This window comes from Malaclemys terrapin, chromosome 5 (genome assembly GCF_027887155.1).
Source record: "Malaclemys terrapin pileata isolate rMalTer1 chromosome 5, rMalTer1.hap1, whole genome shotgun sequence".
NCBI lineage: Eukaryota > Metazoa > Chordata > Testudines > Emydidae > Malaclemys > Malaclemys terrapin.
In genome coordinates this window covers 124,075,291-124,100,538 of record NC_071509.1, presented here as the reverse complement: position 1 = coordinate 124,100,538, position 25,248 = coordinate 124,075,291, and the positions used below count along the sequence as shown (strand labels likewise).

Genomic DNA, 25,248 nt, shown 5'->3' with positions numbered 1-25,248 from the left:
GACTACATCATGATTGATATTAAAGTAAATACTAAAGGAATTAATATCAATTTGGCCATTAGTTTAAGATAGTAATGAAAATACACAACCCAAATGAATAAAGATTGAGAATACTGTAATTAAATAAGGGGCATATTCTGCCACCGGTACTCATGAGGACATAGGCATATGGCTACCCACAGAGTAAGTTATGATTTCATTTTAAATAAGGGGGCAGAATCTGATCCTATAAAAATAAATCAAGAGAACAAAATAGGCCATGTATCAAAAGTTTCTAGAACTTATAGGCTGAGATTGAGTTAGGTCAGATACTGAGTGCTTCTGAATGTACTTGAGAATTTGGGGAGAATGCAGTTTAGGTCTAAACTTGACTTGATCCCCTGTCAATCTCACACTAATTTCCATGGGAATTCTACAGGAGATATGATTAGAGGCATAGGCTCTAGTACTTACAGTTCTTGCTTTAAAGGATGTTTGCTATTTTTTCCCCCCAGTACGTCTTACATATTCAAATACAACACCAAAGGTGAGACTCCTTCCTGCTCCAGCGCTTTACACCACGTAAAGGGGCTAAAGAAGTTCTATAAAGTTCTGGATCCAGGCAGGAGAGAATTTCCTCAGTGGTGGAACTGAAGAAGACAGTCACAGGCTGCTTTTTGAAGGTCTCCATAAAAGCCCTGGCATAGCAGGTATGGCGGATAAGGGATGTGCTGAGGCAGGGCCTCAGAATATAGTTCTGTAAAGATTTTGGGCAGCTCTGCTGCCATAAATTAGAGAGACCCCCCAAGGCTGTCTGAATTATGCCAGGACTGCTTAAAGCCACCTTAGTCCTCCCTCCCAATGGGCTAAGGCACAGCACAGAATCTCATAGGCACAATGGGACCTCCACCTTCTTGGCTTCTATGGGTTACCACAATATAAATGTTAAATAATGCACACCTTAAATTGAAGAATGCAGACACAGTTTGACATTTCCATGTTATTTAGGACAAATAGAAGGAAAAGCAAGTTTAGAAAACAATTTTATTAGACAAATTATTTAGACAAATTATACACAGAAAGCTCTGCCACTTGTAACTGAGGCCTCCAAAAAGTGTTGTGTATTTGTATAATAGGCAACACATCAAAATAGGCCTATTTTAAATAGTGTACATGGTTAACAGTTTGTTTATAGCTAAAATCACTGCAACATCTGGTATGTCCCTACATAGCTTGTAAAGAAATTTCTTTTTTTGTTGTTTTTGTTTTTTTTTAAATCAGAGTTGTGTATGAGTTCATGAATGTTACAAGGGGAAACAAGTTGTGCATGCTTTTAGACACTTGCTACCCTGGAAACAAAATGGCCGTTTGCATGATAAGAAATTGTTCTGCCTTACACAGTAGACAATATTTGAAGATTTAGTACAAAAACATTGACAGTACAAGATGCTCCTCCAGAACAGAATTAGCATCAAAATAGAATAGAGCTGAAGAATATACCTTTTAATTTCTCCTAAAGCAAATCACATAGGCTGATTCCTATATCAGTTCTAGCCATAGAATGAGTTAGGTTAACATAAGTGTATGGTTGCGTAAAAAAACCAAAATAATAAAAACAAAGAACTCAACATGGGATAAGTTGCTTGTTTTCTACTTAATGACATTTCTGGTTTTAAGGATTACAAACTAAAAGCTCATTCTACATTTCTAACAGATAAGAGTGTAACTTTAAGAAGCTTGTGCCAAAGCAGGCACTGTTTTTGCTCTCATTGCTGTTCTTTCATCATTCTATACAGTTGGCACTAATATAAAAATTACACAGCTCCTCTAAATATAAATGAATATAGTAAGGGTTAAAATAATAGCTTGATCAATTTTTTTCTTAGGATAATATATAACTTTATTTAAGGTCACATCAATATTTCTCAAGGGTTTTTTGTCCCAGTAACACCATTATTGTATTGATTGATGATACTGATTTGGAAAAGAATTTCTTAACCTTCTATGATCTACATTTAAACTTCTCTAGAGCTGTATTAGTTATCCATGGATGTGGTTTACCTAAGAGAGTTTTCCATTAGTTAAATTAATTAAAAGTAAAATTACCAAGTTTAGCCTTATACACTGCTGAATAGCCAATGCAAAACCTAATCAAATGAGTTACATCTGGGTAGAAACATTAAATTAACCCGGATGTTCTAATAAAAAAGTATAAAATAAGCTCTGTTGGCAAACAATGCAAGTCAGAATAATATTAAAGCCAATCTCTTTTCTAAACAAAAAGACCCCCTGCACTGTATAGCTTTTCTGTATACAACACATTTTTACTAAAGCTTTATTAAATGAATTGCAATAGCAACGGCTGCCATTTTATAGATATATATACACATACTTATGTATATATATTTATGTGATACTAATTTATTTAACACAACAGAGACTTCTGCCATATGATACAGTTTACTGTACATAAGAAAAACTTTTAACACTGTACAATCACATAAAGGTCATATGCACTGTTGCAGTGCAAAAGTAGATTTAACTGTAGTCTTTACTGGCATAATAATGGCTTTTTGTAATCCTACAAAATTGCATTCTCATATTATGTGGCCTGAATGTTTTTGTTTTTCTTTTTTCCTTTTTTTTTTTCTTTTTCTTTTACTGCAGGGTTTGCCTTTGGTCCACAGTTAAAAGGACACACAACAGCAGCGGAGCACTGAATGGATGCAGCAGAACAAATGTAAAGGACTGAAGTTATTGCAATTATATAAAACATGGAGAAAGAGGGGAGATACAAACGCCCTTCTGTGAAATAACCCTCTATCTTTTATGCATATTCAGTGCACATTTCCTATACTTAAAGTATATGAAAAGTGTACTAATATAAAACTAGTGGGATTTCTTTTTTTTTTTTTTTTTTTTTTTTTTTTTTTTTTTTTTTTTTTTAAAGAAACAGGTGACAAGAGAAGAGAGAGGAGGAGACAGAGAAAGCAGGGGACAGAAAGAGAAATAGTGAGTTGTTACTAAGAATCCTGATTTTTTTTTTTTTAAAAAGTTACATCCATGTTAGTCCCATAATATTACAGCTGCTCCTTGCAAAGGGAGTCCTAAAAAGAAACAATGAAGAAACTTGGTCTGAAGCTCATATGGAGGTGCCTCGGTCTGGGTCATTACCGATATTGAGCCCCAGAGTAGGAGTTGGTTGGTATGGGATAGATGACATTGTTTTGATAGGACTTCTGAAAAAGCCCCCGTTAGGTGCCCTGTGCCTAAAAGGGCCAGTTCGGTGCTCAGGCATGTTGCCAAAGGAGAAACCAGAAGCGGCTTTAGCTGACAGCGTACGGCTAAGAGTCTGGATCTGTTCTGGTATGAAGGTTGTCGTAGTGATATGAGTGTTCCTGAAGTCACTGATTTGCTCCAGTGCTTGGCGTGTGGGCAAAGTGTCAATGTCCAGTGGGGTCAGGTCAATTGATGAGGTGGAAAACTGTTTATGGGGACTGTCGTCATCTGTGCAGAGGCTGTTAACACGTCTATGAAGATGTTCCAGGTCAATTTCCTTGTCATCCTGGAAAAGAAAAAGAAGTCGGGCCATTTATTGTTGCCACTTTTTGCTGGACTGAATCTTTACAGTGGAACCTGAACTGCCCAGGAAAAGTGACTAAAACGTAGTCTAATTTTAACTAAAACTTTGTGCCATGGGCAGCCGGTGACCCAGCCGTTGGGGTGGGCTAGTCCCTGACCCTTCCCCTTGTGCCCAAGGCTCCACCCCTCCTCCTCTCCTTTTGCCCCCTTCCCCGCAGGACCCCAGAGCACCCCCACCACAGGGCCCGGCCCAGCGCCAGCCTCCGTGAGTCCCTGTGGGAGGCAGGCTGGCCAGCTTTGGCCATTGCAGAGCGCTGGGAACTGCAGGAGGGAACCTAGGCTATTTGGGGAGGCACAGTCTCCCCCAGCCTAGGATACCTGCCACCCGTGCTTTGGGCTAATTTACAACAGCTGAGGTCAGGTATAAACATCAATGGTAAATCTTTCCAACTGACTGATGCTGACTGGATTAGAAGGAAAACAGGTGCTCTCTAACCTTATAATTCATCTATTTTCAAACCCAGCATCTTAAGTACTAAGCTGTAGGTGCTACAAATAGATGCCTATCATGAAAGTACACATTTAGAGCCAGGGTATGTGTGATTTAGATTAATGACAGTTTGATAACAATCAGCTTTATATAATGAAGATGAAGTGTAAACTCAGATGACTGGGGTGATACCAGCTTTTCTTGAGCTTCATACTGATAACTAAATGTGAGCTTCACATGGGAGCCTTTGAAGAATTGGAATATCCTCTTCAGCAGCCTTAATTCTGGCTGGGCTCAGATTGATTTTTCTATTTATTAGCTGAAATAGAATACAGCTGAACTTCCAAACCATTTGGGGTGAGGGGTGGAGAGGTACTGGTGGCTCATTTGCAATGTACCAGAAGAGGATACACAAGATGATTTTTAATTGTAATGCCAACAGTGGGTTTGATTCTCCTAGTTACAGTGGAGCAACTCCACTGACTCCAGTGGAATCACACTGGTGCAGGTAAAAGGAGAATGAGGTCCATTGTACTTATATTGGTGTGTGACCACACCCTCCTATACTTGCCCTTTTTCTTCCTTAAACTCCCCAAAGGACTTCAATTAAAAAAATCTTATGCCAGTGTTATAGCAGAGAATTTAAATGCACAAAAATAAAAAGGTACAAAGCCATAGGCCCCAAAGTAACTGTACATCACCTCTAGGCCACATATATATTAATACTGAACTGCAAAGCATAACTCAGAAACATGCAAGAAATGTCCCCACTAATCAGGTTGTGGGGCTTATTCATCACAGAATGAAGTTTTAACTAACTTTCTCAAAATTCACTTTAGTTTCCATGAAATCTACTGACTCTTCCAGACCAAATAGAGAAGTATCACAATGCATCATTCTAAGATGTCAGAGATACCAGAAATAACAACAGCACGGGCCATAGTGGTGCAGGCTTGCAGGCTTGATTACTGCAACTCATTGTAGGTGTGATTCAAAGGTCATTGAATCAATGGAAAGTCTCCAGTTGATGTCAGTGAGGTTTAGATCACTGTGTCTAGGAATGAACCCACGCCCCCTGAAAAAGATCCACATAGTACAACATGTGACAGCCCATCTGCTTAGCAACTCAGGTCACCAAATCTCTCTGTACTGAATACTGAGTCCAGTTCAAGGTCTGCGTTTTGTTATTCATGGTCCTTGGTATTTGAGAGACCACTTTTCCTTCTTTGACCAGGACCTACCATGACAGTAGTGAGACTCTCAGGGTGTGTCTACACTGCAATTAGATACCCGCAGCTGGCCCATGCCAGCTGACTCAGGCTCACAGGGCTTGGGCTAAGGGACTGTTTAATTGCAGTGTAGACTTCCAAGCTCGGGCTGGAGACCGGGCTCTAGGACTCTGTGAGATGGGAGGGTCCCAGAGCTTGCCCTGCAGCCTAAGCCTATGGAACTCACTCCCCTAAGAGATAAAAAGGTCCACGGACCTCACTACTGAGACAACTAAATGTGGGATTGACTTTCCCTCTATAATTTATGCATGCACAGACCCGTCCATAGACATACACCACACCCACTGAAACAAAACCAAAACCAACTATACTAATCAAACTATTTCTCCTATAGGCCAAGGAAGAAGATGGAGAAAGATTGTCTGTTCTTAAATAATTGGGAGGTGCTCACGTGCTATGGTAACAAAGGCCATGGAGAGTCCAGATAAATACTCAGAGGCTCAGTCATAGTGCATAAATCATGTTTTTGCCACTGTAGCACTGTTTTAAGTCTCCTCCTTTTTTCTAATTTTCAAATTTATAAAATAACTTTTATACTACTAAAATTTAAAATAGCAATCAAGCAAATGTTTAAAATTACATCACTGAGGAAATATTGCAACTTGAACTAGGTGAATAATGAATTTTTTTGGTCTGCTGCCAATTTTCATAAATTGAAAAAAATTGTTTTGGATTGAACCCCGAACAACATCTTTCAAATTTTTTGGTGATTCAAAAAGAAAAATTTCTTTTCAGGTTGATTGGAACATTTCATTTAAAAAAAATTGAAACATTTTGTTTTGCTGTTTACCATCTTTGAACATTTTTGACTTTTAAAATAAAATTAAGGGAAATTTTGAAATGAAAAGTTGTTTTGAATCAAAATGTTTCATTTTGAAAATGTCAAGGTTAATTTTTTTTTAACTGGAACTATTAGATGCAGTTAATTTGTAAAATATCTCAGTGTTGCTGAATCTGCATTTTTCACCAAAAACGTTTCGGTCAAAAGATTTCACACAGCTCTACCTGTGACTTAGCTGAGCCTCTAAAGGTCTCTCCAATATTGCTGCTCATTCTTCTGTTATAAGACTGGAAAAAATAAGTAAGTGGTATTCTTCCTGGCTCTGCCCACAACCGAAGCTTTGCACACTCAATACACCAAGAAGAGACGTCACTCACAGTAAGATTGTGCATAATATGATCATTCCTTTTTCTCTCTTGTGTGTTTTGATGAGTAGTGAAATATTCAGCAGTGTTCACATTTAAATTATCATCAGGCTTTAGAGTCAACATCCCATTCAGATTAATGGGGAGAGTTCAGTCTTCTCTCAGAACTTTTGTTTAAAGCCGTCTGTAGACTCAGGCAGACATCATTGAATCGGTTACTTCTGGTTCAGGACTGGCAGGTTATTTTCGCAACCATAGGACAATTATTTTTCAGTATAAATGCTTGGATTCTGGAGCACAAGATGGCAGCCATCAGGAAAAAGAGTTGGCTTGCTGACCACAAACTGTTCCGACATGACCCCTAATTCTGGACTAGTGGCCTGGAAGAGCCAATGGATTTCATGGAAGCTAAAATGAATGTTCAGAATGTTAGTTAAGATGTAATTCTTTGAATGATCCCCATAGATAGGATAATGGGGACATTCAGCTCTTATTTTCATACTTATTTTAGTTTTGAGTCAAGCTTTTCACATCAATTTTAAGACATAAATTTAAGAGCAAGCCAGTAAACAATATTAAAAAGTACAAGGAGGCCAACTTATAGCAGCTGAGGCAATGATAACTTTGAATTTCCTGATTTCTATTAATTTGAAATACACACACATACACAAAATAAGTATCAATGTGAAGTTTCTGAAAGTTCGGGCAAAGTGCTTAAATAGTAAAATATACCAAATGGTCATTTACTGGTTTTAACTGAGAGTTTCCTGTTTCAGAGGAACCCAGGTTAAAGAGAAGAGAGAGTTTTCCTTTTTAACAACAGTACTTGCCAGAAGTTTAAAAAAAAAATCTCAGAAATGAAACAGTAAGCAAAAGGTTTTAAAAATTCAAAGATCAATGCTGTAATTAGTGAGTGTAATTATTTCTGTCTGATTATACAGCATAAGATTGGCAGGCACAATACTGGGGAAATTGCAGATAATGGCAAAACCATCACACACAAACTCAAAGCAATATCCTACAACAGGTGTCTATGGCTATGTAGATAGAAAAAGTGTAATTGGTGGTGATGCACTGTAACTTGTCAAGCATCCTGGACTGCTATAAAATGGCATATCTCCCACTAAAATCAGTTGTCTATAGTTCTCGGCTTTTTAGAATTCCCTGACCAAGATGTTAAAAAATGGGTGTCCATTTTCAGGTTTCTAAAAAATCTGGCCTGGTTTTCCAAAGGGCTGAGTACCCTCAGCTGCCATTGACTTCAGGTAGATATTGAGAACAGAAGCAAATAGGAATGCAGGTCCTCTGCACCTCCAAAAATCATACCAAGTTCAGTTAGGAGCCTAAATATGGATTTAGGAGTTTAGCTTTGGTAACCTGTTTTTGAAAGTCTGAGCTATTGCATTTGGGGGGCATGTTTTGAATGCCGGAGTGTAAGAGACCTTTCAAACTCATTGGCAAAACCTGGAGCTGATCCACACTAGCAGGCATAATGTACTAATTACTGATGTATTACTAACATAGTATTCTACTACTAATTGTTGTGTTCCATTGAGACCAGTTCCCTGTCACACAACACCAATATATAGTATTTATTTTCTTTTTTCATTTCTTTTTGGCTCTTCTAAAAAGGAGAGTCAGATTTCATGATACAGGTTTTCAGTGATCTTGCTCATCTTACAAATCAGAAAACTATGGAATTATTTCAGAACTTATGTTTTCCTTCCCCCTTTAATGCTATAAACTCAAGACAACAGTACGCAGATAGCATGAAGATATTCCACAATAAATTAAAGGGTTCTATACCTCTTTTGATGGAACCCGGGAGCCTTTCCTTTTATTCCACCATGTTTCCAGCATTGCAATGAAACAGGAGAGGACAATCCCAGCAGCCAGGATACAAAACACCCCTGCAAAGCTCTTTATGTCCAGGGCACCTCCTTTCTGTTTGGTATCCACTGATGAGTATAGGTCACACTGACCATTCTTTGGCCACCACTTATGCTTCAGAATATCCATGTCTCCATTTTGCTGAAGTTCTAAAATCCTTGGGAAGAAAGTACAGAATACGCGGTTATGTCAATGACAACTGAAGCTTACATTTGTACAACTGAAAGCATAGAAGTGGTTGAGAACGTGACCATACCACTATTCCATCCCATGCATGTGGACGGCAAAACACATGAGTTCAAAAGGGATGACTAATAAGCCAGAAGAGGAAGTTTCTTGGCTGGAATACTGGGCATGGTGCCCACCCTCTGTATTTATTTTTCTTCTTTTAATTACCCTCAGTGGACGTTATGTGTATTTCTAATTGCATTTCAACTACAAAATAGTATATTTCTTTTTCTTGCTAGCCAATTTCTCTAATTTGGGCTTGTTACATACAGAGTAATATTTTGGGCTTTATTAGTTTGAAAAGAAACAATTTGCTTTGCAAAGCAAGGACATTGCCAGACTGTGCCCTGGCAAATTTAACTCAAAAAGGGAAAGTTAGTTTGGAAGATTCATTTAATATTCCACTTAAGACCGTTCTTAGCAGTTTGGGTCCACATTGCCTTAGTGAGAGCCTCTCCTCCCTGAGCAAGAGTGTGGCAGCTGCAATCAGTTAAGGCTCTTGAGTTCACATACCTCCACTCCCGTTAAATGGGAAGTGGCTGGTGACAGGGGACTTTCAAGCAAGGGTCTTTTCTCCCACCCTTGCTTTAAAATAGGGATCTCAAACTCAAATCATGACAAGGGCCACATGAGGACTAGTACATTGGTCCGAGGGCCGCATCACTGAAACCTTCCATGAGGCCCCACCTCTGCCCACTCTCTTCCCACGCCTTCCCTGCCCCCATTCCAATCCCTTCCCCAAAGTCCCTGCCCGAACTCTGCCCCCTCCCTGCCCCTATTCCAACCCATTCCCCGCGCTGGCCCCACCTCTTCTCCGCCTCCTCCCCTGAGCATGCCGCGTCCCAGCTCCTCCCTCCTCGAAAGTCCTAAGCACCGCCAAACAGCTGTTTGGTGGCGGGAAAGCGCTGGGAGGTAGGCGGAGTAGTGGGGATGTGGCGTGCTGGGGTGGATAGGGAACGGGGGGTGGGGTGGGGTGGGGTGGGGGTAGGGAGCTTGGTGGGCTGCAGGAAATAACCGCATGGGCCACGTGTTTGAGACCCCTGCTCTAAAAGACCATGGATTTATTGGTTAAGTTACAAGGCCCATATATTTTGCCAGGCCTTCCATGGAAGGAGAGATGTGGGTTGAAAGGGGAGACATTTATTTTGAGAGGATCTTCTGTGTGTTTATTGATCCAAATGAACCTTTAATTAACCAAAATAAGTAATTCAGTAATTACATTTTTAAAAACTGATAAAAGAAAATGGAATTTTCCCCCCTCGCACAAATGATCTGTGTTCCTTAGTAATGTCAGCAGGAAAACCAATCAGTTGCATGGTCATTTGAAAAACACTATGCAAAAAACAAAGCACATACACACATGCAAAGTGCTGGAACTTTCTCATTCAAAACCAGACATTACATCAAGAAAGATTTTTTTTTTTTTTTTTTAGTACAAAATCAAAAAGAAAAACCATATAGGCCTAATTCTGCAAATGCTCTGTGCACAACAGTCCAAATGAAGCCTCTAATAATACAATAAAACAAATGGACATCGTATGATGTGACCCAGAAACTTCTTAGTGCTAACTGGCATGGGGCACAGAGGGGGTGCATCGGGGTTATAGGGATCTCTTGGGTCTGGTATGTACATTCTAGTTCATGAAAGGGTGTCGTAAATCAAAGCCAGTGCCACAATGATCATCAATATCATCACAAAACGCATGTATGGATATTGTGCAAGGAGTTACATATATACACTGAAAATTATGTTCTGTGGCAGATGGCTGGAGCCATTATGGTGGGTCCCGTGCTTTTCCTTCATGTGATGGGTCATGTGCTGCCTTTTACCCCTATTCTTGGGCATTGAGAGCTCCATTAGTGCCCTGATGGGAAAGAGAAAGGGAGCGGGGAAGGGACCCGGCCCGTCCTCTACTCCGGGTCCCAGCCCCATCAGCTTCACGGGCTTTCCGCCCTCTCGGGCAGGGTTTCTCTCAGTCCTCTCTGCCTGGGGAGTCCCTCTGCTCGAGCAGGGTTTCCCTTCCCCTGGTACTCTGATCCTCTGGTTAACAACAGTACTCCTGCAAACTACAGTCAGCTCTCCTTCCCCCTTCCTGGGGAAGGAGAGCTGGGTTTTTTATTAGGTCTCTGGCAGGGCCTTAATGGGCTCCAGGTGCTCTAATTAACCTGTAGTAACCTCTCCTCAGTCCCCAGGGAATAAGGCTCTGATCATCCTTGGGCTTATGTATCTCCCATCTATCACCTTCTTGCTGCCCTCTGGCTTTACTGTATCACAGTTCTTAAAATCTGTGTCTAGGGACTGGTCGCCAGCAAAAGTGAAAAACAGGTTTTCCATCAAACAAGAAATGTTCATCTGTCTGGCTGTTTACAGGTTTGTGCTAGTATATTTGTAGGACTAAGACGACAACCTGGCATCCTTCACCTGGGAAGTAAATGGACAGCAAGTTTGCTTAATGAAAGAGGGGTCTCAGCTAGGCTTGGCCGAAATGCAGAAGAGACCTTAGGGTGAGATAACTTAACAAGTTGATCTATCTAAAGAAGCTTTAGACTCTAGCAAGTGCGGTATGATTTTGTGTTATATGTAACCAGTTGTTCCCAATAGCTTTACTTACCATCACTTGAATTTATCTTTGCTAATAAACTTTTCACTATATATAAAAAGTGCTGTGCTAAGTAGTGATCTTGAGCTGAATCTTACAAGTTGGTGTGTACTGCTCCTTCTGCAAGCGTTCATGGATAAGGGGATGGACGCTACGGGGAACGCTCCGATGACTTGTGGGTTGGTGTGTGGCTATAGCTAACCTGTGGAGAGGGAGAGCAAGGATTGCAGAGGCCTGGAAGGTAGTGCTTGTGCTGTCAGAGGCTTGTGGTTTCTGGGACTGATTCATGACAGACAGACAACACTTCCTCATCCTAAAGGCTGGTGGTGGAGATGGGGCCTCACAACTCTGGGTAGCCCTAGGGAGCATCACTAGTTTAATTTAGCCGTGCTTTACAATGTGTCCCATATGCAGATTATTTTGATTTTTTTCAACATGCCAATGCCATGTACTTTATCATGCCAATGAAGTTACTGAAACTTTGTTTCAGCATATACAAGTCCTTCAGTGTCTTCCAAAAGCGGACCTATAACTATGTGCCTTTCCCTGGAACTAGTAGTAGGAAATCTCAACAAGCCAGTCAATGGTCTGGTTATTTTCTTTTCTGGGGGGTGTTAAATCCCAGCAATGACTCTAGATTGATTTTTCAGAGTCCAACGTAGGAGCATTTTCCTGAGCAGTGAGTTAATGTCTCTGTGCACCTGAAGTAGTCACTCTGGAGGTCCAACCCAGATTAATGAGTCCCAGAGTTTTAGGAAAAGGGGTTTGTCTCTTTTCAGGGCCCTGAGGCAACAGAGGAATTTCCAACTAGAAATCAGCCCAGGTAGCTCCGGAGATACAAGAATTACCTTGTTTATATTCCTTTATGTTTAATGATACAGCAGTGGGACACATTCTGTGCTGTTTCTCTAGGGGCCCAACTCCGAAGGTGTAGCTTGGGAGAGGGAGGTCAATTGTGGCTTTAAGCCATGTTTGCCTGGTCTGGATTCTGAGTTAGCTAGGAGGCAACTCTAATTTATAGCAGTCTTATCCCTGGTCTACCTATGGGGTATGGCTGCCTGGAGCAGCCAAGAATCTCTGTACTGCTTAATACTAGGAGACACTATTTCCTGTCTTGACACATCCATACCAGGAGCTTTGAAGGGGAGAGGACTGCATACATCAGCCCTATGCTGCTCCTGCAGTGAGGGAATTCTCTCCCAGACAGCTGTGTTACATTTATAGCCCTTATGCGTGGCTAGAGTGGCACATCGGGGTTGGGGCCACAGTTGTCCATGATTTTAGTTCTCACTGTACTTGCATTCAGCATCTGGTTAGCATTTGTTTGGGCATGTTAGTCAAAATATAGTCACCATCTCTGACAATCAGATCACTTCTATATAGGTCCCTATACATGGATTTAGGGGTCTAACTTTCAGCAGCTAAGTTCCATCATTTTGGCCTTTATATTTTTATCTTTGTGAATTACTATATGCCAGATACATAAACCAGTAATGGAAAAACAGTATGGGGGCTGACTGTTTTTTTCTCAATGGCAGCTCTAAGCCCTGAGCAATGCTATTTTCTTCCTTTTATTCAGTCGGTAATAGACAAACATCTGGAATGAATGTGCTATTCTCATTAATTAAATTATTTTCCATTTGTCAGTATAATTCCTGATTACACAAGACATCTTTTTAAACGATAGAAATTTGCAACAAATATCAAACTGTAAGACAGCAGTTCATTCCTAATTGTATCCGTAGTAATGATTTTAATTGATGAGCAATCATGTATAAGGTTAATAGTTTTAAGAAAATCAAAAAAAGTAAGCAAAAACTAGGAATACCAATTATACAACTTTATACAGCAGGTGTAGAAATGAAGAAAGCTCATTAAAAATTAATGTAAAATTGCAGTTGAAATGGATATACATCAAGGGAAATTATTGGAGCATCAATGGTAACTTGATCAAATGTATTAACTTGATAAAGACAAAAGACCAGATCCTGGTCCTACTGGACTCAGTGGGTACTTTGTCATTGACTCCAACAGAATCAAGATTTGGACCCAAAAGAATAGCCACTACGTTATGAGATTTATGAATATTGCCAAACGTTTCTGTAACTCTGGAATTATTACTTTAGAGATTTTTGAAAGTGAAAAATGTTCTTTAATTGGAATCCCCTGGAAGCTAGTAAGGATCTTATATTGAACCTATAGGCACCAATATGATTTGTGGTGTGCAAACATTCCACAAGATGGCAGTCTATGCACAAAATTACACACTTCTGCTGCAATTACTGTTCTGGGCATATGAACTATACTAATAATTCCAGGCTGTAAGCATGGATTTTAATAATTTTAATGTTTGATTTTTATATTTAATAATTAGTTATAATAGACTAAATACACTTCCTCAATGAACATGAAAATATGATGTCCACTATGGTTGACTTTGGGCTTCTGAAACAGCATCAAACTGTTTACAAGTGAACTTTTCCATTAGTACTTTGCTCTGTGGATACTGCAGTGTCAGAGTAGAATAATATTACAATGAACCAACACTAGCCTGAAGTCTATAGGTATAGTTGGAAGTCTATAGGTAGGCTGCATGATTTTCATCTGTCCTGCTGTGTTACAATATTAGAAAGCTTGGCATTAAAGACAAAGTCTGGAAACTTGAACTGCAGTAATCTTGCTTGACTGAAAAACATGACCTTTAAAACTTGGTTATTGATAGACTCTGGATCTTAAAATATTTTTCTTTAGCAGGTAAGCTGTATTCTAACATTTTTCAAAGTAATGATGTAAAAACTACCCCCAAAATATATATAACGTATATATTGAATTCTTTTGTTTCTGTATTACCCTTGGTTTATTGCACCTAATGCTACATCAGAAATTTTATTGGGCAGGGAGTGAAATCTAGTGATTAGAGCAAGCATGTAGGAGAGGTGACTGTTTCCCACTCTGCTACCCTCCTTTAAACCTCTCTGTACTTCAGTGTACCATTCTTTAAGATTACTACAGAGCCCAACCATTCTCCAACTGAAGACAATGGGAACAGAAGCAGGTTCCCAGTAATACTACGTACCTTACAGATTTGTTGGAAGACATAATTACTGCTTTGAGATCCCCAAAGACAAGATGATATCAGGATTACAAAGTATTATTACAACAATCAAAGCAACTGGGAGAGTGCTATTTTCAGCTCTCGCTTTTGCATTTGTTCCTTCTGCGTTATAGATGACTAAATCTAGAAAGAGACGTAACGGTACATTTACAGTGGGGTCAGGAGCTATTTTCCTAGATGGTTTGAGATGGCATGCGATACTGAATGCCAGCCTCTTGTGTACCAAGACATGTTAACTGGAGGAAATACTTCTGCTGAATGCTTCTTTTCACTGCAAACAAAAGCCGCAAGCAAGTGCTAGAACTCAGGTTGCTCTGTCCTAGACTCCAAATTAACATTATGAAAATCTTTCCCCATGTGCAGCAGGGATGGGAGAGCTTTAGATTAATAGAGCATTAGCTGCTTAGCATAATGAGGAAAATAATGGTCTTATGCTTAAGATACTAGAACTCAAGATCCGTGTTCAGTTCCCAGCTCCACCACAGACTTCAAGTATGACCTTGGGCAAGTCACAAGGGGACACATTTTCAAGAACTGAGGAGCGGCAATTGGTACCAGATTTCCCCCCTCCCCCCCCCCAAAAAGCTCAGCACTTATTTTGGCAATTGAAATGTAGCTAAGTTCTTATGAGAATCGGGTGTTGATTGGGAGTGCTTTTATGCAATCTGGCCACTACTCTTGATGGACTTCAGGTCCCCATTTGTAAAATGTGGATAACACCACTTCCCTACCCCACAGGGGCATTGTAAAGCTACAATTGTTAACAACTGTGAGTCTTTTACTTACTACAGTGAGGACCATATCAATACCTAGATGGAAAGATAATGAAAGTAGATACTTTCAACCAGTCGGAACTCAGATAGCAATCATGCTACGCTGTGATAAAATTTATTTGGTCATTTTTGTTCCATGACAAAAATTGATGTGACACCATCAACTACCTGAACCTTCTGAGTGACCACAAATGTCCTCATTCGCCAGACATTGGCCCATGGTAACTCCCCTTTGTACTGCTTCAGCCGCCCAGGAGTGGCTTAAAGCTGCTGTGAAGAATGATGGAGTTATCTGTATTATTTTTTATGAATATCACATGCATTCAGTTACCTGATAGAAATTATCCTGCCTGATTGCAAGGAGTTAAATCAAAGGAGGCTGTTAGGGGGAAAATGAACAGGAAACAAAACAATGACAAAGATAAGGTACCTCCAAATAGAATACCCAGGGTCCTTAAGGAAACAGTGGGGGAGCTATTTAATTGGGAAATGCCCACCTGCCTGGCTCCAACCAGGCTAAGAGGTTAATTTCTTCCAGGCCTAAGCCTAAGATCAAGAGGGCACTAAACCATTTAAGACCCTGGCCCAGACAGGAAGAAAGTCGGAGTGGACAAGAGCTTAGAGGGAGAAGTGTAGAGTCGGATGGTGTCTAAATTAGCTGTTACCACTCAAGAAAGATCTTGGCGTCACTGTGGATACTTCTCTGAAAACATCTGCTCAATGTGCAGTGGCAGTCAAAAAAGCTAACAATGTTAGGAACCATTAGGAAAGGGATAGATAAGAAGACAGAAAATGTAATGCTACTATATAAATTCACGGTAGGCCCTCACCTTGAATACTGCATGCAGTTCTGGTCACCCCCATCTCACAAAAAGATATATTAGAATTGGAAAAGGCACAGAAAAGGGCAACAAAAATGATTGAGGTTATGAAACAGCTTCCGTGTGAGGGGAGATTAAAAAGACTGGGACTTTTCAATCTCAAAAAAAGAGATGACTAACAGGGGATATGTTAGAGGTCTATAAAATGGTGACTTGTGTGGAGAAAGTGAATAAGGAAGTGTTATTTACTTCTTCACATAACACAAGAACCGAGGTCACCCAATGAAATTAACAGACAGTGGGTTTAAAAACAAACAAAAGAAGTACTTTTTCACACAATGCACAGTAAACCTATGGAATTCATTGCCAGACGATGTTGCGAAGGCCAGAATTATAATGGAGTTTAAAAATGAACTACATACATTCATGAAGGATAGGTCCATCAATGGCTATTAGCCAAGATAGCCAAGGATGCAACCCCATGCTCTGGGTGTACCTAGCCTCTGATTGCCAAAAGCAGAGAGTGGATGGCAGGGGATGGTTCGCTTGATGACAGCCTATTCTGTTCATTCCCTCTGAAGCACCTGGCATCAAACACTGTTGGAAGATAGGATACTGGGATAGTTGTACCATTGGTCTGACCTACTATGGCTGTTCTTATCTTATGTCTCTCTCAGACCAGAGGTGGAGGTAGCTGAACTAGATGGAAACTACTAAAACTTGCAAGGAAAGGAAAACGTTTGGATGAGACCAGATAAGTAAAGACAGTCAGTACCTTTGGGCACACACTGTTTGTTTGGAATAAGTCTTTTTGAGTCGCTTTAATTAACTGCTGATCACAGGCTCACAGAGGAAACTTTCTTACAGTTGGGCCTGTCATGGTAATACAGTTGAAAACGAGGGGGGGGGGGGGGTGCCACCCCAGAATCCAGTCAGAAGGGTAGAGCTATGGGGTTCTATTCAAAGAGAGGTAAAGATGGTGCAATCTGTCATCTGAGGGGTGCATTGATCGCCCTGTTGCCATGACTGGATGGTGGGAATAGGTGTTGTAGCTTCATGATCCAGTCTAAACTGGGGTGAACTGTGGAGTTGCATGCTGGAAAAATGGCAGATTGAGCCCTGACACTTGGAGGGAGATATCACAGGTACAATTTGCCCCTGAATTGTGACAGCTGCTGTAAAGGGGAAGTTGAGGATTCCCTAGGTGTGAGGGAATTCATAGCCAGTGCTATGCCATCCTTTCTGAACTCCATTCCCCTCCGGGGTAAGTGGTGTGACCAAAGCAATGTGTGCTTGAACAACAATGTAGAGCAACTCTTAGGCTGCTCTAACTTGTTCCCCAATCCTGGAGCACAGGAAGGTGGCAGAATCAAGAGGAAGAGAAGGATGACTAAGTGTAGCCCTGGTGCCCTGGAGGATTTGACCCACAAAACTGAGAACAAACATCTCATTCTCTGACTTGGATAGAAAAACGAAACAATAAAATATGGACCTTATTGTTCAGAATTAAAAATAAAGGGTTCTTATCAAACTTGTGTTATAAAACAAATAACTTCATTGCCCTTCTGTTTTGCTCAGCAATAAGTCATTGGCCTCAGAGTATATAACACTGGAAAATGGATCCTCACTTCTTGTAAATTAGCTACATTGAGTTGTGTCAGAGGAGGATCTGGCCCTAGATTTTTTTCCTCCGAAAACAGATAAATACATAATGTAAATCTATAATAAGGTGGCATCCACATTAATAAAATGAGGCACGAATTATATTTATTATTACATTAAACACCAGATAGTGTTCTAGAACAGTTTTACACTGGCTGCATGGTTCTGATGCGTGCTACAATTCTGAGAGTTAGATTAAAAGAAAAAAGAAGTCTTTCAAGTTCTCCTGCATACTTTTAATAAGGAAAGTGTTCAACTGAACCTAATCAGCCTTTAACCTTGCATTTATCTCTATTTCCAGCCCAGAGGAAAATAAGGAGAGAAGTATTAGTATCCTTTTACAAATCCTAAATGACAACGAAACACCTACTGATATTCCCAAGAGAGCTACATAAATATCATGAGTTCATTAAGCTCAGTGCTATTATAGTAAATATCAAATGAATTAGTTATGGTAAGTCACTTACAATATATAACTAATGGTACCAAAACAAATAAATGTTTTCTGATTTGGCTTAGCTTTAAAGAAAGGTAGATCAGGTTTCCACACTCTACTAGCATCACAATTATTCTTTATGTGGTCTTCCAGATTCACTTAGAAAGTTAGCTAAAAAATTTACAGTAATACATGACCATACATATCAGATGAACACTTAGGGACTGAGTCCCTTCTCACTTTTACCAGTGCAAATCAAAGTAATTCCATCAAAGTCAGTGGCATTACACTGATGTAAAATATGGGTGAATGGAGAATCAGGACATCTAGGTATGGTTGTACTCTAAATAGACAGTAAAGCGGGATTCCATGTTGCTGAATCTATATATAGTTTGCTTAGTTTAGAAACAGAGATAGTCTTTCTAGGACTGCCAGCCCCACAAACTCAACTTTGGGAACCAAAGGTCAGTGAGGTTCTCATGCATCATCACCATTAAAAAAAGATAACAGAGGCCAAATTATGTCCTTGAATTATCCAGATAACCCCACTGTGTCAAAACTATTTTCTAAAGTGACACCTATGCAATATTAAAGGTTAAAGAGATGACACAAGTTTCACTCAGGGCATAATATGGAGACAATATGATTACACAAGCATAATCCGAGGCCACAATTTGGCCTGCCAGTATCTTTATTACTGGTAATGATGCATGTGAAGGAAAGAATCCAGCTTGACTCTCAGATCCCGGGTTGCAATTTCAGGACTGGCAGTTAGAAAAACCCATCTCTTTTATTCATAAACTGAGTAAATTTGATGAAGAATCAACACCACACATAACATTTATGGAGCTCCGTGTTACCATTTAAATACAATTACCGTTCAGTGTAGAATGAAACTAAGATTTAAAAAATACTGCTATCCTTACTGTAGGCTATGTGTGGAATTTTCTAAAGCACTCCGTGCTGGTCTAACTCTGCTGCTATTGAAGTCAGTGGGAGTTTTGCCATTCACTTCAAAGGGAGGATAGGCCAACAGTGAGCACACTTGAAAATTCAACCCTATGTGTTAGGCTGTAAAGGAGATGTTAGTGTTCCATGTGTAAGAACAGCAAAGGATGCTTGTATTATATAAGAGTTAAAAGTATTAAATGGGCTCTTTCGGTCACCGGGTACTCCTTAGACACCTTTTCAGAAATCCCACCCTAAACAATGTTGTCTACAGTGTCACACACCAATTATCTATTACTCTAGGAATCAGTATTGGCAATGAACCAGACAAACAGGTCTACAGATGCTTTAGACCAAGTTGCTTCACTGTTTGTTTTAGGACTCCATTTGTGGGTGAGCATGTATGGATTTAACTGTTTTTTAAAAATTACAGTTATTAGTAGCAATTTACTATTTCTCTCTCTCTCAAATCATTACATTGCATACTCTATTCAGACACTGTTCATATTGGAAAAGTTAAACTGGAACATAAGGAGTAAGCTCTAGTTAATCTGTTCTAGGCCATCTCCTAATGTCATATGAAAAAGATCAATAAATGAGGAGTTCACAGAAGCTGACCTTCTATGGAAAGAGTGTGCAAAATCATCCTCCACTCACTGAGAAGCAATTGCTTGCAAAATCAAATTAGCAACAGAATGGAGCTTAAGAGTTGTGGTGACTAGTGAACTTTCATTTTGATATGTTTATGCTAGCTGTAAAAGTCAAACACTCATTACAGAAATGGCAGACATGATCTTTCATAATATGAAAGTTGGTCTGCAAATGGAGAGATAACAAGCGTAATGAAAGCAAGCTAGAAAGATGCAAGAGAGCTAAAAAAGGAATAGACAATGCCTCCCACGGAGACAGAGGGTATAATTGCAATTGGAAAGAGAACAGTTTTAGTGATCCTTTAAAATGTCGGTGTCATCCTGGAGCATAGTGTGATATTTGGGTTATAGGGTGGAGAAAAAAAATCTTTCATTTTAGTGTGAGAATCTGGAAATAATCATCTTTGCTTGGAGTCATGCTTCAGGCAGTGCAAAGCCTCATTCTTATACAAAACTATCCAGGCTCGCATTTTTGGAAACAAAATACAGAGCAGTGGCAGCAAACCTCATGAGCTTATCAGCTTCATTAGCTTAGTCTGCAACCTCAAAATTAGGACTGCACACATGTACTTGATATATGAGATACATATTCTACAGCTACACGTATGCAAAAAATAATAATAATAAATAATAATAATAACAACAATATGAATATAAGATGGCTATTTCTCCCATAGGTTTTTCAGCAACCTGTTTGTCCAGTTGTTTAAAAAGAAACTAAATAAAGAGACAGCACAAACATGGAAAAATCTGTGGGAAGTAGACAACATTCCAAAAATATGGGGAAATAAGTGGATAAACATTCCAAAGATCAAATCATATTAATACATTTCTATGTCTGACACTTGCCATTTTAAAAGCATCACAAGGGGTTTTAACTCCATGGCTCACATTAAAGTCAATGGGAGCTGCCCAGATGAATACCAGCTCACTTCTTGTATGTCTATGGTTTTGAAGTGAAGAGACAAGGTGAACCAACTTCTGGTTGTTAGAGACACCAATTTTGGAGCTTACACAGAGCTCTTCTTCAGGTCTAAAAAATGTAGTCAGAGTGTCACAGCTAAATAAAAGGCAGAACAGATTGTTTAGCATAAGTAGTTAACAGATTGTTTAGCATAATCTGTTCCACCTTGTATTTAGCTGCAACACTCTGACTACATTTTTTAGACCTGAAGAAGAGCTCAGTGTAAGCTCCAAAACTGGTCTCTCTAACCACCAGAAGTTGGTTCAGTAGAAGATATTACCCCACCTACCTTTTGTCTCTAATATCCTGGGACCAACATGGCTACAACACTGCATACAACAATGGAAGGTTTTGAATTAAGACTTTCAAAATGGCTTATTTTGAACATGAACACAGTAAACTAATCCGCTTTCAAACTTGGCTAGATTTACACCAACCCAAACACTCATGTCCAAATCTACCCCCAGGACCCTTCTAACAAGGAAAGTTTATGAATTCAAGGAATTCTGTTAGAATCCTTACTGCCTCAAAATCCATTTCTACAATTTGATTTGTTTTCCCAAGCACGAAGACAAAAAAAAAAAAAAAAAAAGAGGCAGAGGAAAATCAAACCCATGCAGTTTAATAAGAGCACTTCTCCAAGCTTCTGCCTGAAACCTGAGTAAAGAAGCTAATCTTTTATGTACTAAGCCCCAAGGCCCCTTAAAAACTGTCTAGAAAATTAATGAGAAAACCTGCTATGTACAATGTAATAATGCTGCTGTTTTGGGTAAGCAACATAGTCTATTGTTATAGGCTCCAAAAAGGAATTCAAATATTCATTAGAAACTGAATTCCTTTCATTGAGTGCTCTTGTAGTTAGCAAAATCCTATCCACACTGTACAGTCAGCATACAAACATACATCATACAATAGGTGCGAGATGAGAGATGAATGAGTAACAAAGGGACTGCACTGTGAGAGGGCATCAGCGTTGGCCTAATGCTGGTCCTGAACACTTTTGTTTCCGGGGCATATCAGCCAAGCTCACCTGAGAGAAATGTAGGATTATAACGTTTGCTACCGCTAGCCTAGACATGTATTCAGACTCTTTGACTTGCCCTGGATGTAAATGGAAATGATAAAAGAAAACATTATGTAGTATAATGTGGCAGCAAGACTGCCTGCTTGGCATACCAAACCAAGTCTATGCATAAGGGGTAATTGATGTGTTACTTCTTCACTTTACAATTTAAGTTTTTCTCATGCATGGGGAGATTTGCTAGGAATTAGTCTATTCCATCTTCTTAATGAGACTTATCTATTACCTCAGATAATGTATCTATTCACTTTAACATGCCACACTGCCTACCCTGCGTCGGAAGGATTCTACAGAATTTAGACAAAGGAACTTACCAATGCATTTTTAAAGGATAGACTCTCTTTCAATGCACTCATGTGACTATTAACATGTAGCTAATTATATACAATATAACTATGTAATTAATGTATGAGTAATAGATTAGATTTGAGTTGTAGGTTTAAGTGGTAAAGCATAAATAGGATTACACCACAGGATATATAACTAGAGGTATGTATTATTGGCGTGTGTGTGGTATATAAGTAAGAGAACATATAGCCTTGATCGAGAGAGAACCCTGTACCAGTAAAGTGTAAGATTACTGCAAAAGATGTGTATAAGTGCTGATGTTCTGGAAACTGTGCAGCAATAGACTGGATAATAGGCTGCAATGTACCAGTTCATACCACAAAATGCCTGATAGAAGCATTTCAAGGGATTCTGTAATAACCTCAAATTGCTATGGTAACTCATTAATGTATATGTTAATGAGAGTAAGGGGAACTAAGGAGGTAGCCTATGAGAAATGGGGCGCCATAAAATTCATAGCATTTGGAAGTGCAAGAAAGAGGTAAACAGCCTTATGCATCGGTATGAGCCTTAGCAGGTGTAAGCGTAACTCAAGATAAAAGGTGTTGGCTGTTCTGTGTGTTGGGTGGGAACGAATAAGGAAATCCCAGAATGACAACTGTGGGTGAAGATGATCCTGAGGAGGAAAACGAGTAAAACTCCAGGGTACCTGAGCAGGAGATATGAAATGTAAGTGATGACACATTCATAGGGCTAAACGCTTTGCTCTCTCTCTCTCTCTCTGTTATTGTATTTTAGTGTTTGTGGGATTGTTTATCTGCTTAGTGAATTTGTTAATAAAGGGATTTGTGGTAAACTGTAGTTGTTTCTCGTGTGCTTTTAGAGTCTCTCATTTTAATGATACTTATAACAATATTCCAGATGCTGTAGTCATCAGAAGACCAAACCTTTTTTGACCACTGCTGTCTTTAAAAGATGAAAAATGATCAATACACCAATCCATCAATAAAGCTACAAAAAGTATAACAAAGATGAATAAAAATGGCACTGAAACACTGCTAACCACTTGCAGTCAAAAATTAATAACTAATATCTTATTCCACTGCTGTGCCTCTTCTGAAGCGCCGTGAACTTCTTAGTACAATAGGAGTAAGAACTTTAAGCATCAAAATGTTTACTCACTGGATGATATTACTGTAGATTTCAATAACAGAAGTGGCTTGATAAAAACTGAGTGCTATTCAATCCTGATAATCTGCAGAAGGACTGAGTCTCTATTCTGTTACAAAAGGAATCTCTATGTATATAAGAGCTGTGGGAAGCTAACCCATATTTTTATCTTCCAAACTTTGCATAATCAATTGTTTTGGCCCTTTCTAAATCTTAATGAATAATCATTGTATAAAAGGAATTGAGACTCTCAGTATCTGCAACAATGCAGTACAGTACAATCCAGACTCAGCTATTTAATGCACTTCCAGGAAGGACTGGATGGCTCAGGGGATTGGTTGTACAATATGGAGCCTTTCATTTTCACGGATAACCCTTTCAAATCTAGCCTCGGTTGATATTGTTCAAAATTGCTACTTTCTGAGGGAGTCTGATGTTCTGTGTGAAATGGGTGGGCCATCTCAGTCAAACTTCTAGTGGATACATATACATCAAATAAAGCCATTACCATAAGCAGTCCCTTAGTTGGAAGTCTAAGTACAGAGGCCAACAACTGAGTGAGCATTGAAAATTAACTACTTTCCCTGAGACTTGGTCCATCCAGGTCAGATTTCAGACTCATTCGTAGGGCCACGTGAAGAAACTTGCACTGCTGATCCTCACACTTTACCTGCCCTGTGGTTACGCAGAAGACTTCACTCTCCAGGGCTTTCAGTCTAGAACTACTGGGCAGATGCTCAGCTGGAATAAGTTGTCAGAGTTCCATGGAAGCAACTCTAAGTATGATCATTTACAGCAGTTGAATAAGTTTACTTAATACTGTTCCTACCCCAAGCACACACACTCTCCACATCTAATACTTCATGTTACCATGCCACATAATTTCATTTAAGTTTTAACAAAAACATACGTTACAGACACTGCAAATGGCAAGTACATAAAGGAATACTGTCAGTTTAAATTTTTGAAATTGGATAATTAGAAAAATCCTGATAGAACAATAATACACTCTGAATATATTTTTTTTTAATTCCAGAAATAATTGTAAATAATTTTGTCATTTTCTAGCAAAATTTACAGATTGCCTTGCCTTCCCATAAGGATGTTTGATTTCTATCCTGCATTGGATAACTTCGTCATGATTGTCTGTCTTATGAAACTGAATGGGTTTCTTATGTTCTATTAATAAAAGTAAACAACACTTTGGGCCAATATCAGCATTTAGTTTCCCATGGCTGGTGCCCCCAATTACTCATCTTGTTTTCTGACTACTAGTGACTATCCAATTCCTACTAAATAAAAATTCTAGTCAACTCAGGAGAATGGGATATCTGAGGAACATACGGCTATGTAGCACTGAGAGCATACATTGTTTATATCCTGAGGGTGTATTTACAGCTTGGCCAGCTACATCTGTAATTACAGGGGAACATCCTAGAGGAAGTATTCTGATTAGTCAGACAGGCCAACAAGGGACTCACTTGTCTCCATTTTCACAGCTCCTTTCTGATATTCCTGTTCATCTAAGGTTGTCTCTTTTAGCTGTGCAATTTTGACCCTTCAAAACTCAGAGGACAATTCCCTGGCTCAGCCTTTCCTGTAGTAACTGAACCTTTTCTCCCCTTTCCTCCCCCCCCCTTCCAAAATACATAGATAATTAAGAACTCTCCTACAAAGGCCTCCCAACAAACCGCAGGGCTCTGTTTTTGACATATTTACACAATGCCATGTCATAGCACCGTAGTATATCCCATTAGCTCCAGCAGAAAAGAATGTTCATTTTACGGTGTGTAGCAGGATGTCCTTACCAAGGGCAAACTATATCCATTCACTTTATCCCAGCTATCCTATGGCAAAAAATAAATACTGAAATAGGACATTTAACACACACACGATGCTATATTTACTCCCCTCCAAACTAATGGCATTTAGCTAAATTGTGCTAATGGCTGCCTAGGGAAATTCTCATTTACATCCTTCATGGCTGTGGGTCAGCATCAAAAGGTTTGGCACTGAGATGCAGTTTGGATAAGTAGGGAAAAGCATAGAAGCTTATCCAGAGGACCTATGCAGATCCTTTTTTAAGGTCACAGACCTGAGGCCATATTCAACCCCTACTGTAGTTCTTTTTCCGAA

At 39.5% G+C, this 25,248-nt stretch overlaps 1 protein-coding gene across 1 annotated transcript in view; it reads right to left on the bottom strand.

Moving 5' to 3' along the window:
* Window positions 1–1,014: 1,014 nt before the first annotated feature.
* GRID2 (glutamate ionotropic receptor delta type subunit 2) overlaps window positions 1,015–25,248 on the bottom strand; it is a 1,011,959-nt gene continuing 987,725 nt past the window's right edge. Inside the window, exons 15-16 of the mRNA XM_054030820.1 lie at window positions 8,293–8,533; window positions 1,015–3,544 (exon numbers count right to left, since the gene is read on the bottom strand). Coding sequence (XP_053886795.1) covers window positions 3,122–3,544; window positions 8,293–8,533 — 664 coding nt within the window. The 3' untranslated portion in view covers window positions 1,015–3,121. The remainder of the gene's footprint in view (window positions 3,545–8,292; window positions 8,534–25,248) is intronic.